Below are 16,493 nucleotides of genomic sequence, written 5' to 3' on the forward strand. Positions count from 1 at the left end.
CTATTCATAGCCCACGCCTCGCAACCATACAACATTGTTGGAACCACTATTCCTTCAAACATACCCATTTTTGCTTTCCGAGATAATGTTCTCGACTTCCACACATTCTTCAAGGCTCCCAGAATTTTCGCCCCCTCCCCCACCCTATGATCCACTTCCGCTTCCATGGTTCCATCCGCTGCCAGATCCACTCTCAGATATCTAAAACACTTCACTTCCTCCAGTTTTTCTCCATTCAAACTCACCTCCCAGTTGACTTGACCCTCAACCCTACTGTACCTAATAACCTTGCTCTTATTCACATTTACTCTTAACTTTCTTCTTTCACACACTTTACTTTATATTATTATTATTATTATTATTATTATTATTATTTTTTCATTTTTTTATTTGCTTTGTCGCTGTCTCCCGCGTTAGCGAGGTAGCGCAAGGAAACAGACGGAAGAATGGCCCAAACCACCCACATACATATGTATATACATACACGTCCACACACGCAAATATACATAACTAATTATCCCTGGGGATAGAGGAGAAAGAATACTTCCCACGCATTCCTCACGTGTCGTAGAAGTCGACAGAAGGGGACGGGAGCGCGGGGCTCGAAACCCTCCCCTCCTAGTATTTTAACTTTCTAAAAGGGGAAACAGAAGAAGGAGTCACGCGGGGAGTGCTCATCCTCCTCGAAGGTTCAGATTGGGGTGTCTAAATGTGTGTGGACGTAACCAAGATGAGAAAAAAGGAAAGATAGGTATTATGTTTGAGGAAAGGAACCTGGATGTTTTGGCTCTGAGTGAAACGAAGCTCAATGGTAAAGGGGAAGAGTGGTTTGGGAATGTCTGGGGAGTAAAGTCAGGGGTTAGTGAGAGAACAACAGCAAGGGAAGGAGTAGCACTACTCCTGAAACATGAGTGGTGGGAGTATGTGATAGAGTGTAAGAAAGGAAATTCTGGATTGATATGGGTAAAACTGAAAGTTGATAGAGAGAGATGGGTGATTATTGGTGCATATGCACCTGGGCCTGAAAAGAAAGATCATGAGAGGCAAGTGTTTTGGGAGCAGCTGAATGAGTGTGTTAGTGGTTTTGATGCACAAGACCGGGTTATAGTGATGGGTGATTTGAATGCAAAGATAAGTAATGTGGCAGTTGAGGGAATAATTGGTATACATGGGGTGTTCAGATTGGAAATGGAAATGGTGAAGAGCTTGTAGATTTATGTGCTCAAAAAGGACTGGTGATTGGGAATACCTGGTTTAAAAAGCGAGATATAAATAAGTATACGTATGTAAGTAGGAGAGATGGCCAGAGAGCGTTATTGGATTACGTGTTAATTGATAGGCGCGTGAAAGAGAGACTTTTGGATGTTAATGTGCTGAGAGGCGCAACTGTAGGGATGTCTGATCATTATCTTGTGGAGGCGAAGGTGAAGATTTGTAGGGGTTTTCAGAAAAAAAGAGAGAATGTTGGGGTGAAGAGAGTGGGTGGTGAGAGTAAGTGAGCTTGGGAAGGAAACTTGCGTGAGGAAGTACCAGAAGACTGAGTACAGAATGGAAAAAAGTGAGAACAAAGGAGGTAAGGGTATTGGGGGAGGAATTGGATGTATTTAGGGAAGCAGTGATGGCTTGCGCAAAAGATGCTTGTGGCATGAGAAGCGTGGGAGGTGGGTTGATTAGAAAGGGTAGTGAGTGGTGGGATGAAGAAGTAAGGGTATTAGTGAAAGAGAAGAGAGAGGCATTTGGACGATTTTTGCAGGGAAAAAAAATGCAAATGAGTGGGAGATGTATAAAAGAAAGAGGCAGGAGGTCAAGAGAAAGGTGCAAGAGGAGAAAAAGAGGGCAAATGAGAGTTGGGGTGAGAGAGTATCATTAAATTTTAGGGAGAATAAAAAGATGTTTTGGAAGGAGGTAAATAAAGTGAGTAAGACAAGGGAGCAAATAGGAACTTCAGTGAAGGGGGCTAACGGGGAGGTGATAACAAGTAGTGGTGATGTGAGAAGGAGATGGAGTGAGTATTTTGAAGGTTTGTTGAATGTGTTTGATGATAGAGTGGCAGATATAGGGTGTTTTGGTCGAGGTGGTGTGCAAAGGGAGAGGGTTAGGGAAAATGATTTGGTAAACAGAGAAGAGATAGTGAAAGCTTTGCGGAAGATGAAAGCCGGCAAGGCAGCAGGTTTGGATGGTATTGCAGTGGAATTTATTAAAAAAGGGGGTGACTGTATTGTTGACTGGTTGGTAAGGTTATTTAATGTATGTATGATTCATGGTAAGGTGCCTGAGGATTGGCGGAATGCTTGCATAGTGCCATTGTACAAAGGCAAAGGGGATAAGAGTGAGTGCTCAAATTACAGAGGTATAAGTTTGTTGAGTATTCCTGGTAAATTATATGGGAGGGTATTGATTGAGAGGGTGAAGGCATGTACAGAGCATCAGATTGGGGAAGAGCAGTGTGGTTTCAGAAGTGGTAGAGGATGTGTGGATCAGGTGTTTGCTTTGAAGAATGTATGTGAGAAATACTTAGAGAAGCAAATGGATTTGTATGTAGCATTTATGGATCTGGAGAAGGCATATGATAGACTTGATAGAGATGCTCTGTGGAAGGTATTAAGAATATATGGTGTGGGAGGCAAGTTGTTAGAAGCAGTGAAAAGTTTTTATCAAGTATGTAAGGCATGTGTACGTGTGGGAAGAGATGAAAGTGATTGGTTCTCAGCGAATGTAGGTTTGCGGCAGGGGTGTGTGATGTCTCCATGGTTGTTTAATTTGTTTATGGATGAGGTTGTTAGGGAGGTGAATGCAAGAGTTTTGGAAAGAGGGGCAAGTATGCAGTCTGTTGTGGATGAGAGAGCTTGGGAAGTGAGTCAGTTGTTGTTCGCTGATGATACAGCGCTGGTGGCTGATTCATGTGAGAAACTGCAGAAGCTGGTGACTGAGTTTGGTAAAGTGTGTAGAAGAAGAAAGTTAAGAGTAAATGTGAATAAGAGCAAGGTTATTAGGTACAGTAGGGTTGAGGGTCAAGGCAATTGGGAGGTAAGTTTGAATGGAGAAAAACTGGAGGAAGTAAAGTGTTTGAGATATCTGGGAGTGGATCTGGCAGCGGATGGAACCATGAAAGCGGAAGTGAATCACAGGGTGGGGGAGGGGGCAAAATTTCTGTGAGCCTTCAAGAATGTTTGGAAGTCGAGAACATTATCTCGGAAAGCAAAAATGGGTATCTTTGAAGGAATTGTGGTTCCAACAATGTTGTATGGTTGCGAGGCGTGGGCTATGGATAGAGTTGTGCGCAGCAGGGTGGATGTGCTGGAAATGAGATGTTTGAGGAAAATATGTGGTGTGAGGTGGATTGATCGAGTAAGTAATATAAGGGTAAGAGAGATGTGTGGAAATAAAAAGAGTGTGGTTGAGAGAGCAGAAGAGGGTGTTTTGAAATGGTTTGGTCACATGGAGGGAATGAGTGAGGAAAGATTGACCAAGAGGATATATGTGTCAGAGGTGTAGGGAACGAGAAGTGGGAGACCAAATTGGAGGTGGAAAGATGGAGTGAAAAAGATTTTGAGTGATCGGGGCCTGAACATGCAGGAGGGTGAAAGGCGTGCAAGAAATAGAGTGAATTAGAACGATGTGGTATATATATATATATATATATATATATATATATATATATATATATATATATATATATATATATATATATATATATATATATACATATATATATATATATATATTTGTCGCTGTCTCCCGCGTTTGCGAGGTAGCGCAGAGGAAACAGACGAAAGAAATGGCCCAACCCACCCCCATACACATGTATATACATACGTCCACACACGCAAATATACATACCTACACAGCTTTCCATGGTTTACTCCAGACGCTTCACATGCCCTGATTCAATCCACTGACAGCACGTCAACCTCGGTATACCACATCGATCCAATTCACTCTATTCCTTGCCCTCCTTTCACCCTCCTGCATGTTCAGGCCTCGATCACACAAAATCTTTTTCACTCCATCTTTCCATCTCCAATTTGGTCTCCCACTTCTCGTTCCCTCCACCTCCGACACATATATCCTCTTGGTCAATTTTTCCTCACTCATTCTCTCCATGTGCCTAAACCATTTCAAAACACCCTCTTCTGCTCTCTCAACCATGCTCTTTTTATTTCCACACATCTCTCTTACCCTTACGTTACTTACTCGATCAAACCACCTCACACCACATATTGTCCTCAAACATCTCATTTCCAGCACATCCATCCTCCTGCGCACAAATCTATTCATAGCCCACGCCTCGCAACCATACAACATTGTTGGAACCACTATTCCTTCAAACATACCCATTTTTGCTTTCCGAGATAATGTTCTCGACTTCCACACATTCTTCAAGGCTCCCAGGATTTTCGCCCCCTCCCCCACCCTATGATCCACTTCCGCTTCCATGGTTCCATCCGCTGTCAGATCCACTCCCAGATATCTAAAACACTTTACTTCCTCCAGTTTTTCTCCATTCAAACTTACCTCCCAATTGACTTGACCCTCAACCCTACTGTACCTAATTACCTTGCTCTTATTCACATTTACTCTTAACTTTCTTCTTTCACACACTTTACCAAACTCAGTCACCAGCTTCTGCAGTTTCTCACATGAATCAGCCACCAGCGCTGTATCATCAGCGAACAACAACTGACTCACTTCCCAAGCTCTCTCATCCCCAACATACTTCATACTCTCCCCTCTTTCCAAAACTCTTGCATTCACCTCCCTAACAACCCCATCCATAAACAAATTAAACAAACATGGAGACATCACACACTCTTGCCGCAAACCTACATTCACTGAGAACCAATCACTTTCCTCTCTTCCTACACGTACACACATTTATATATATATATATATATATATATATATATATATATATATATATATATATATATATATATATATATATATATATATATATATATATTTTCAAACTTCGCCATTTCCCGCATTAGCGAGGTAGCGTTAAGAACAGAGGAATGGGCCTTTGAGGGAATACCCTCACCTGGCCCAATTCTCTGTTCCTTCTTTTGGAAAATTAAAAAAAAAAAACGAGAGACGAGGATTTCCAGCCCCCCGCTCCCTCCCCTTTTAGTCGCCTTCTACGACACGCAGGGAATACGTGGGAAGTATTCTTTCTCCCTTATCCCCAGGGAATATATATATATATATATATATATTTTTTTTTTTCTTTTTTCGCTGTCTCCCGCGTTTGCGAGATAGCGCAAGGAAACAGACGAAAGAAATGGCCCAACCCCCCCTCCCATACACATGTACATACACACGTCCACACACGCAAATATACATACCTACACAGCTTTCCATGGTTTACCCCAGACGCTTCACATGCCTTGATTCAATCCACTGACAGCACGTCAACCCCTGTATACCACATCGCTCCAATTCACTCTATTCCTTGCCCTCCTTTCACCCTCCTGCATGTTCAGGCCCCGATCACACAAAATCTTTTTCACTCCATCTTTCCACCTCCAATTTGGTCTCCCTCTTCTCCTCGTTCCCTCCACCTCCGACACATATATCCTCTTGGTCAATCTTTCCTCACTCATTCTCTCCATGTGCCTAAACCATTTCATAACACCCTCTTCTGCTCTCTCAACCACGCTCTTTTTATTTCCACACATCTCTCTTACCCTTACGTTACTTACTCGATCAAACCACCTCACACCACACATTGTCCTCAAACATCTCATTTCCAGCACATCCATCCTCCTGCGCACAACTCTATCCATAGCCCACGCCTCGCAACCATACAACATTGTTGGAACCACTATTCCTTCAAACATACCCATTTTTGCTTTCCGAGATAATGTTCTCGACTTCCACACATTTTTCAAGGCTCCCAAAATTTTCGCCCCCTCCCCCACCCTATGATCCACTTCCGCTTCCATGGTTCCATCCGCTGACAGATCCACTCCCAGATATCTAAAACACTTCACTTCCTCCAGTTTTTCTCCATTCAAACTCACCTCCCAATTGACTTGACCCTCAACCCTACTGTACCTAATAACCTTGCTCTTATTCACATTTACTCTTAACTTTCTTCTTCCACACACTTTACCAAACTCAGTCACCAGCTTCTGCAGTTTCTCACATGAATCAGCCACCAGCGCTGTATCATCAGCGAACAACAACTGACTCACTTCCCAAGCTCTCTCATCCCCAACAGACTTCATACTTGCCCCTCTTTCCAGGACTCTTGCATTTACCTCCCTAACAACCCCATCCATAAACAAATTAAACAACCATGGAGACATCACACACCCCTGCCGCAAACCTACAGTCACTGAGAACCAATCACTTTCCTCTCTTCCTACACGTACACATGCCTTACATCCTCGATAAAAACTTTTCACTGCTTCTAACAACTTGCCTCCCACACCATATATTCTTAATACCTTCCACAGAGCATCTCTATCAACTCTATCATATGCCTTCTCCAGATCCATAAATGCTACATACAAATCCATTTGCTTTTCTAAGTATTTCTCACATACATTCTTCAAAGCAAACACCTGATCCACACATCCTCTACCACTTCTGAAACCACACTGCTCTTCCCCAATCTGATGCTCTGTACATGCCTTCACCCTCTCAATCAATACCCTCCCATATAATTTACCAGGAATACTCAACAAACTTATACCTCTGTAATTTGAGCACTCACTCTTATCCCCTTTGCCTTTGTACAATGGCACTATGCACGCATTCCGCCAATCCTCAGGCACCTCACCATGAGTCATACATACATTAAATAACCTTACCAACCAGTCAACAATACAGTCACCCCCTTTTTTAATAAATTCCACTGCAATACCATCCAAACCTGCTGCCTTGCCGGCTTTCATCTTCCGCAAAGCTTTTACTACCTCTTCTCTGTTTACCAAATCATTTTCCCTAACCCTCTCACTTTGCACTCCACCTCGACCAAAACACCCTATATCTGCCACTCTGTCATCAGACACATTCAACAAACCTTCAAAATACTCATTCCATCTCCTTCTCACATCACCACTACTTGTTATCACCTCCCCATTTACGCCCTTCACTGAAGTTCCCATTTGCTCCCTTGTCTTACGCACCCTATTTACCTCCTTCCAGAACATCTTTTTATTCTCCCTAAAATTTACTGATAGTCTCTCACCCCAACTCTCATTTGCCCTTTTTTTCACCTCTTGCACCTTTCTCTTGACCTCCTGTCTCTTTCTTTTATACTTCTCCCACTCAATTGCATTTTTTCCCTGCAAAAATCGTCCAAATGCCTCTCTCTTCTCTTTCACTAATACTCTTACTTCTTCATCCCACCACTCACTACCCTTTCTAAACAGCCCACCTCCCACTCTTCTCATGCCACAAGCATCTTTTGCGCAAGCCATCACTGATTCCCTAAATACATCCCATTCCTCCCCCACTCCCCTTACTTCCATTGTTCTCATCTTTTTCCATTCTGTACACAGTCTCTCCTGGTACTTCCCCACACAGGTCTCCTTCCCAAGCTCACTTACTCTCACCACCTTCTTCACCCCAACATTCACTCCTCTTTTCTGAAAACCCATACTAATCTTCACCTTAGCCTCCACAAGATAATGATCAGACATCCCTCCAGTTGCACCTCTCAGCACATTAACATCCAAAAGTCTCTCTTTCGCACGCCTGTCAATTAACACGTAATCCAATAACGCTCTCTGGCCATCTCTCCTACTTACATAAGTATACTTATGTATATCTCGCTTTTTAAACCAGGTATTCCCAATCATCAGTCCTTTTTCAGCACATAAATCTACAAGCTCTTCACCATTTCCATTTACAACACTGAACACCCCATGCATACCAATTATTCCCTCAACTGCCACATTACTCACCTTTGCATTCAAATCACCCATCACTATAACCCGGTCTCGTGCATCAAAACCGCTAACACACTCATTCAGCTGCTCCCAAAACACTTGCCTCTCATGATCTTTCTTCTCATGCTCAGGTGCATATGCACCAATAATCACCCACCTCTCTCCATCAACTTTCAATTTTACCCATATTAATCGAGAATTTACTTTCTTACATTCTATCACATACTCCCACAACTCCTGTTTCAGGAGTATTGCTACTCCTTCCTTATATTTTTTTTATTATACTTTGTCGCTGTCTCCCGCGTTTGCGAGGTAGCGCAAGGAAACAGACGAAAGAAATGGCCCAACCCCCCCCCCCCCATACACATGTATATACATACGTCCACACACGCAAATATACATACCTACACAGCTTTCCATGGTTTACCCCAGTCGCTTCACATGCCTTGATTCAATCCACTGACAGCACGTCAACCCCGGTATACCACATCGCTCCAATTCACTCTATTCCTTGCCCTCCTTTCACCCTCCTGCATGTTCAGGCCCCGATCCCACAAAATCTTTTTCACTCCATCTTTCCACCTCCAATTTGGTCTCCCTCTTCTCCTCGTTCCCTCCACCTCCGACACATATATCCTCTTGGTCAATCTTTCCTCACTCATTCTCTCCATGTGCCCAAACCACTTCAAAACACCCTCTTCTGCTCTCAAAACCACGCTCTTTTTATTTCCACACATCTCTCTTACCCTTACGTTACTCACTCGATCAAACCACCTCACACCACACATTGTCCTCAAACATCTCATTTCCAGCACATCCATCCTCCTGCGCACAACTCTATCCATAGCCCACGCCTCGCAACCATACAACATTTTTGGAACCACTATTCCTTCAAACATACCCATTTTTGCTTTCCGAGATAATGTTCTCGACTTCCACACATTCTTCAAGGCCCCCAGAATTTTCGCCCCCTCCCCCACCCTATAATCCACTTCCGCTTCCATGGTTCCATCCGCTGCCAGATCCAATATATATATATATATATATATATATATATATATATATATATATATATATATATATATATATATATATATATATATATATATATATATATAACGCTGGAAATCCTCCCCCTCTCGTTTTTAATTTTCCAAAAGAAGGAATAGAGAAGGGCGCCAAGTGAGTTTAGACCTATAAGATGAATTCTTTGCCAACCTATGAGATTTATCAAAGAAAGATGTAAGGTGCTTAAACTTGGATCCAGTAGAATATACCTTCTCAAACTCATCATGAATAGATTCCGGACTGCATATACGTAATGCCCAAGGGAACATAGACTGGAATTATGATAATTAAGTCTGTCATGTTGAGATAAATAATAGTGAATACATGAACAAACATTGGTGGGTTTTCTTTATATGCTTAACTTAAACATGTTTCCATCCCTATAAATCATGCAATCTAAAATTGGTAACATACCATTATGTTCTACTTCCTCAGTAAAGATGAGAGAAGGTACTAAATTGTTTAGAAAAGGAAGAAATGTTTGTAAATTTTCGTCTTTTCCATGAGTTTATATGCGAAAGACAGATGGCATGGGCCTTGATTGGTCCACGACTGGGTTGTTTGGTAAAAATAAAAAAAAAGAAACGGAGTTTAGATTGACAAGAAATGTAATTCAGCCCAAAATTTTTTAATGGTATCACCAACTCCACGCTGCTGCACATTAGCTTTCTGCTGTCCTTGTTACCGCTGTCGTTTATACAGTTTATTTCTTGTGTTTTTCTCAGTATATCTGAATTTATAAAATATTTGTCAAAACGACTTTTGAAGGTATTTATAGTCTTAGCATTCACTATGTCTGACAGTAACTTATTTCGGTGCTCAACACACCAACTGGAAAAGATGTTTTTCCCCACGTTCATATTACATCTTCTAGCTTTGAGTTTTATTCCATTCATCCTGGTATCCGTACTTTCTTGTACTTCGAAAAGATGTTCGCGATTTACGTCATCGCACTAAAATTCTGAAAACTTGGATTAAGTCGCCGCGAAGTCTACGTTTTTAAGGGAGAAGAGATTCAATCGTTTTAATCTCATTTCGTATGCCATATTTGTAAGGGATGGGATTAATTTCGTCGCGCGTCTTTGTACTTGCTCTAATCTTTCCTCGTCTTTTTCATGATTTCGAGACCAAAATTGTGGTCTTACTAGAGGATTGTAAAGTGTGAGAATTGTTTCTGGTGTCTTGTAATCTATGTTCCTGGCTATGAAACCTGATATTTAGTTGCCTGTTTTTACTTGTTGTTTGATACTGTTTAGTGTCCTTCAGATTGTTGCTAATGACAACTCCAAGGTTCTTTTCTTCATTTCCTTTAGTTAGAAAGTTTCCGAATAGTTTGTAGTCGTAACGCATATTTTCCTTGTCTCCAAAGTGCATAACTTTACACTTGTCTACATTAAACTTCATTTGCCATTTGTCTGACCACTCTGTTAGTAAGTTAAGATACAGCTCTGCCTCCTAGATTAGTATCGTCAGCAAATCTCATGATCTTAGATATGAGACCGAGTTTTAGGTCATTAATGTATATCATGAAAAGAATTGGGCCTAGGAGCGACCCCTGTGGCACACCACTCGTTACGTCTAGCCAATGTGAGGCTTCGCCGTTTAATACTACACGTTGCTTTCTTCCGGTAAGCCAGTCTCTGATCCATGTACAGAGTTCTTCACTGATTCCGTGTGCTTTGAGTTTATATGAAAGTCTCTTGTGAGGTTCTTTGTCGAAAGCCTTTTGGAAATCTAAATATACTACGTCAGACGGTAAATTTTCGTCCCAGTTCTGATAAATAACATTAAAAAATTCCAACAAATTCGTCAGTCAGGATCTTCTATAGCGGAAACCGTGTTGATTGTCCAATACAATTTTGTGTTCTAGAAACGTGACAATTTTATCTCGTATTATTTTTTCCATCATTTTACCTAACATTGACGTAAGGCTAATTGGGCGGTAGTTCAAGGCACATTTTTTGTTTCCTTTTTTGTATACAGCAATAATATTTGCTAGTTTCCAGTCAGTTGGCACCTGACCATCTTATAGAGATTTGTTGAATATTTTTGTTATGGTGTATATCAGCTGTCTCCTGACCTCTTTTAAAAATCTTGGAGCTAAGTGATCTGGGCCGTTGGATTTGTTATGATTTAATTGGTCCAGGTATTGAAATACTCCAGAGTTCTTTATTTCTCTAACCTTCAACTCTTCTTCATCAGATCCTTGTAACATTTTCATTGGTTGTGGTATTCGAGATGTTTCTTCAGTTGTCAATACGGAGTTACAAGAATCATTCAGTATGGTGGCCATTTCCTTGTCGTCAGTAGTTAGTGTGTCATGTTCGTTTCGTAATGGTCAAATTCCTTCTTTTACTGTCTTCCTTTGTCTTATATATTTGAAGAATTCCTTAGTATTATTCTTAACCTTTAAGAGAATTCTTTTTTCTTCGTCACGTTTACTCTGTCTTATGACCTTATATTCTCTTTGGATTTTGGTTAATTCCTGGAGATTTTCATCGGTTCCCAAGTATTTGAAGTTCTTATATGTTTTCTCTTTTTTGGCAAATTAGTCCTTCTATTCTCCTGTTCATCCATGATGGTTTTGAAATATTGCAAGTTCTCTTTGATATTCGTGGAAGATGTTTATTGTCAATCTTGTGTAGTGTGTTTTTAGAATCATTCCACATTTCCTTTACTGTGTGAACGTCAAGAAGTTTTGTATAATTGGTACTGCGAATTTCGTGTCTAATACTTTCAAAATGTGCTTGCCTATAATCTAGGATCAAGAGTTTATTGTCATATATTTCATAATCCAAATTGATCTCTAATCTAATCAAAATGTAATCGCTGCTTGACAAGCTCTCGCCTACTTCGCAAGAGTTGATTAAGTTTGTGTCACAGGTGAGGACAAGATCAAGAATGTCTTTACCTCTTGTTGGTTTTTTAATCAACTGATCTAGAAAAGTGTCTTCAATCAGTTCCGTTAGTCTCGTTCCCTCTCGGTCACCTGTTAACTTGTTCCAGTTTGTGTTTGGACTATTGAAGTCTCCTGCTATCATAACCTCTTTACTGTTCATTACAGTTTTGATTTCATTGTATGATATCGTGGTCTTCTTTTTGCTTAGGAGATCTGTAAATAACGCCAAGACGTAGTTTACTTTTGAACTTGTCAGTAATGTCAATATAAAGAGAGTGGTAAGTGTGTGTGTTTACTTTGCTTATCTTAATAGCACTTAGATTGTTATCAACGTAGATCAAAACTCCACCACTTACCTTGTACAAGTGATCTTCGTAAATAGTTTGTATCTGGGTATTGCTAACTCGACGATTAGGTGTTTATCTTCAGAGTTTACTCAGGTTTCTGAGATTGTAATAATGTTCAGTTTTCAGTAACTGTATAGGATATAATAGATTCATCGCGTTTCGTAATGATGCTCCGGGCATTTGTGCATATCAAACTTATTTTCTTCGGAGTTGATCTCTGGAGTAAATTTGCCTCTTTTTTTTACTGTCGGTATGTTTGTGTGTATTATCACTGTTAATGTGTGCGTCGTGTGCAGCAGCGGGATACAGACGGTTCTCCATCTGTTTCGGGTTCGCCGCCTTACTCTGACCCTCCCGCACTGGACCCTACCAACCTGGGTCATTACCTGAGAGTTGACCTGTCGCTGTGCTAACCCGCTCCTTATACTGTCTGAGTTGTTCCCAACTGATCATACTTGACATTTCTTTGCTAATTCGTCAAGGTCCCATCCATCCTTAAACGCTATCTTTATAATGATCAAACTGGACGCCGTGTCCTCCAGATCCCTTCCACACTCGGATTCTCCCCGCACCGACCCACCCACCACAGCTACTCCTTCAACCTCCCTCACTCTCCTATTTTCTTCGTTACCTCGACCATGATTTGTTCTCCTGAGTAGCTTATCTATCGAAAAAAGGCCTAATTTTCTCATCCAGTACTCTGCCAAGGCGGGCATTCCCTATTCCATTTAAGTGAAGACCATCTCTAGCGTACAGAGGTCTTTCATGACTAAAATGGTCCCACAGGTCTATACTAAACACACTATCCTCCTCCCTACAGAGAGCTTCCATTCTGTTTATCCCTAACATTCTACTGAGGGTACAGGAATCGACGTCATACTATGGCAGCAATCCCGATATTATAAGCTTCCTACGACTTTCCTTGAACTTGTTAATAAGTTCCCTATACTTCGCTAGTATGTCCTCCGATCTCCCATTAACTGCATCGTTCGTCCCCACCTCAACGACAAAAATCACATACTCGGGATTCTTTGAGATTACGTTGTCAAACTTATCTAGGACGCGTTCTATCCCAGCTCCTGCATAACACAAGTTCTTATTTCTACACTTCGCACAGAACTCCTGCTCCTGATGTCTGACTATAGAGTCCCTGACCAGGATGATGCTACGATCATCCTGTACTTCATCATCCAGGAAGCTAAACCTACTGTGAGTGGAGATTAGTTCTGTTGTTCGGTGATGCGACGACAAGTTTTCCTCGCAGGTTGGAAGGTGGAAGTGTCTTCCAACTTCGTCTCTGCGGTTGCTATCCTACTATTTAAGCTGATAGCCTAGATAATATACCAATGTCTGTTTCCTGTAACGCAACCACTTTCGCTGCTAAGAACCCAGCTTCCTCTTCCCATCCTCTCACTCAAACATTTAGTTTCTCCAAGCTTCGCTAATTTTCCTAACACCTATCGAAAGCCCATCAAAAACGTCGCAGAACAAAAAAAAAAAGTGTACTGACCTTCTCTGAGGAAAAAATCCCTGGTGTACTCTCAATGACATCTGGGCAGGCAACTCGAGAAACTAGAGCCATCTTCTAGGATTTAACTAAGATCAAAGGATTCCACTGAAATTCAAATGATTTCGCTAAGATTCAAGGAATTTCACTAAGATTTAAGTGGGTCACTAACCGGCCTACAAAAAGACCTAAAATCGGGTCAGCTAGCGCGTCGCTGCAGCACATCTGTCGTCAACAAGGGTTTGCGGGAGAATCAGACAGCATCAGGACAGGCAGTTAATGATGCCACTAACTGATGTATCAGACACAATCAGGACAGGCAGTTAATATTGCCACTAACTGTTGTATCAGACATCATCAATACAGGTTATCAATGAGCCTTCTAACATCATATCATGAATAATACATAGAAATTCGCAACTAAAGAAGAGATAAACGTCGTCAGTCCATTGCTATAGATAAATATAATATTACATCTGAATTCTGATCAGTATAGATACCCTAGTACCCTGTACTAACATTAAATGCCATGTTGGCACCAGGTTAACAAACCTTTGATGCAACGTCTGTTCTTTCAGTGGAATATAATGATACCTCAAGAGTGAATAAAATGTGGTACCTGAGTCAAGTTAACGGTGTATCTCAGGCAAGTGTGGAAGTCGGTACCATCCTCCCGTAGAGGTACAGTGAGGAGCTTCAGCTGCTGCTCACTCAGGTTCAGATGCAGCAGCTCAGGTGGGGCGCTACACCAGTGAGGCGGGGTCAGCGTTATGAATATCTGACCACAATACACGATGGCCACGAAGATGTTCAACAAACAGCCGAACACGAACAGCAACTGATGGTCAAAAAAAGAATTACACAGATCATTCCATATGAGTATATATATATATATATATATATATATATATATATATATATATATATATATATATATATATATATATATATATATTTTCCCTGGGGATAGGGGACAAAGAATACTTCCCACGTATTCCCTGCGTGTCGTAAAAGGCGACTAAAAGGGGAGGGAGCGGGGGGCTGGAAATCCTCCCCTCTCGTTTTTTTTTTTTAATTTTCCAAAAGAAGGAACAGAGAATTGGGCCAGGTGAGGGTATTCCCTCAGAGGCCCAGTCCTCTGTTCTTAACGCTACCTCGCTAATGCGGGAAATGGCGAACAGTTTGAAAGAAAAGAAGAAAATATATATATATATATATATATATATATATATATATATATATATATATATATATATATATATATATATATATATATATATATATATATATATATATATATATAAATATATATATATATATATATATATATATATATATATATATATATATATATATATATATACATATTTTTTTTTTTTTTATACTTTGTCGCTGTCTCCCGCGTTTGCGAGGTAGCGCAAGGAAACAGACGAAAGAAATGGCCCCACCCCCCCCCCCCCCCCATACACAAGTATATACATACGTCCACACACGCAAATATACATACCTACACAGCTTTCCATGGTTTACCCCAGACGCTTCACATGCCTTGATTCAATCCACTGACAGCACGTCAACCCCGGTATACCACATCGCTCCAATTCACTCTATTCCTTGCCCTCCTTTCACCCTCCTGCAAGTTCAGGCCCTGATCACACAAAATCTTTTTCACTCCATCTTTCCACCTCCAATTTGGTCTCCCTCTTCTCCTTGCTCCCTCCACCTCCGACACATATATCCTCTTGGTCAATCTTTCCTCACTCATCCTCTCCATGTGCCCACACCACTTCAAAACACCCTCTTCTGCTCTCTCAACCACGCTCTTTTTATTTCCACACATCTCTCTTACCCTTACGTTACTCACTCGATCAAACCACCTCACACCACACATTGTCCTCAAACATCTCATTTCCAGCACATCCATCCTCCTGCGCACAACTCTATCCATAGCCCACGCCTCGCAACCATACAACATTGTTGGAACCACTATTCCTTCAAACATACCCATTTTTGCTTTCCGAGATAATGTTCTCGACTTCCACACATTCTTCAAGGCCCCCAGAATTTTCGCCCCCTCCCCCACCCTATGATCCACTTCCGCTTCCATGGTTCCATCCGCTGACAGATCCACTCCCAGATATCTAAAACACTTCACTTCCTCCAGTTTTTCTCCATTCAAACTCACCTCCCAATTGACTTGACCCTCAACCCTACTGTACCTAATAACCTTGCTCTTATTCACATTTACTCTTAACTTTCTTCTTCCACACACTTTACCAAACTCAGTCACCAGCTTCTGCAGTTTCTCACATGAATCAGCCACCAGCGCTGTATCATCAGCGAACAACAACTGACTCACTTCCCAAGCTCTCTCATCCCCAACAGACTTCATACTTGCCCCTCTTTCCAAAACTCTTGCATTTACCTCCCTAACAACCCCATCCATAAACAAATTAAACAACCATGGAGACATCACACACCCCTGCCGCAAACCTACATTCACTGAGAACCAATCACTTTCCTCTCTTCCTACACGTACACATGCCTTACATCCTCGATAAAAACTTTTCACTGCTTCTAACAACTTGCCTCCCACACCATATATTCTTAATACCTTCCACAGAGCATCTCTATCAACTCTATCATATGCCTTCTCCAGATCCATAAATGCTACATACAAATCCATTTGCTTTTCTAAGTATTTCTCACATACATTCTTCAAAGCAAACACCTGATCCACACATCCTCTACCACTTCTGAAACCACACTGC

At 41.2% G+C, this 16,493-nt stretch overlaps 1 protein-coding gene across 1 annotated transcript in view; it reads right to left on the reverse strand.

Annotated features, from left to right (window-relative positions):
* LOC139757448 (solute carrier family 22 member 3-like) overlaps nt 1–16,493 on the reverse strand; it is a 149,441-nt gene that overhangs the window by 107,206 nt on the left and 25,742 nt on the right. The window contains exon 2 of the mRNA XM_071677973.1: nt 14,342–14,560. Within this exon, the coding sequence (XP_071534074.1) occupies nt 14,342–14,560 (219 nt within the window). The remainder of the gene's footprint in view (nt 1–14,341; nt 14,561–16,493) is intronic.

This window comes from Panulirus ornatus, chromosome 26, assembly GCF_036320965.1.
Source record: "Panulirus ornatus isolate Po-2019 chromosome 26, ASM3632096v1, whole genome shotgun sequence".
In the NCBI taxonomy this organism is placed as follows: Eukaryota; Metazoa; Arthropoda; class Malacostraca; order Decapoda; family Palinuridae; genus Panulirus; species Panulirus ornatus.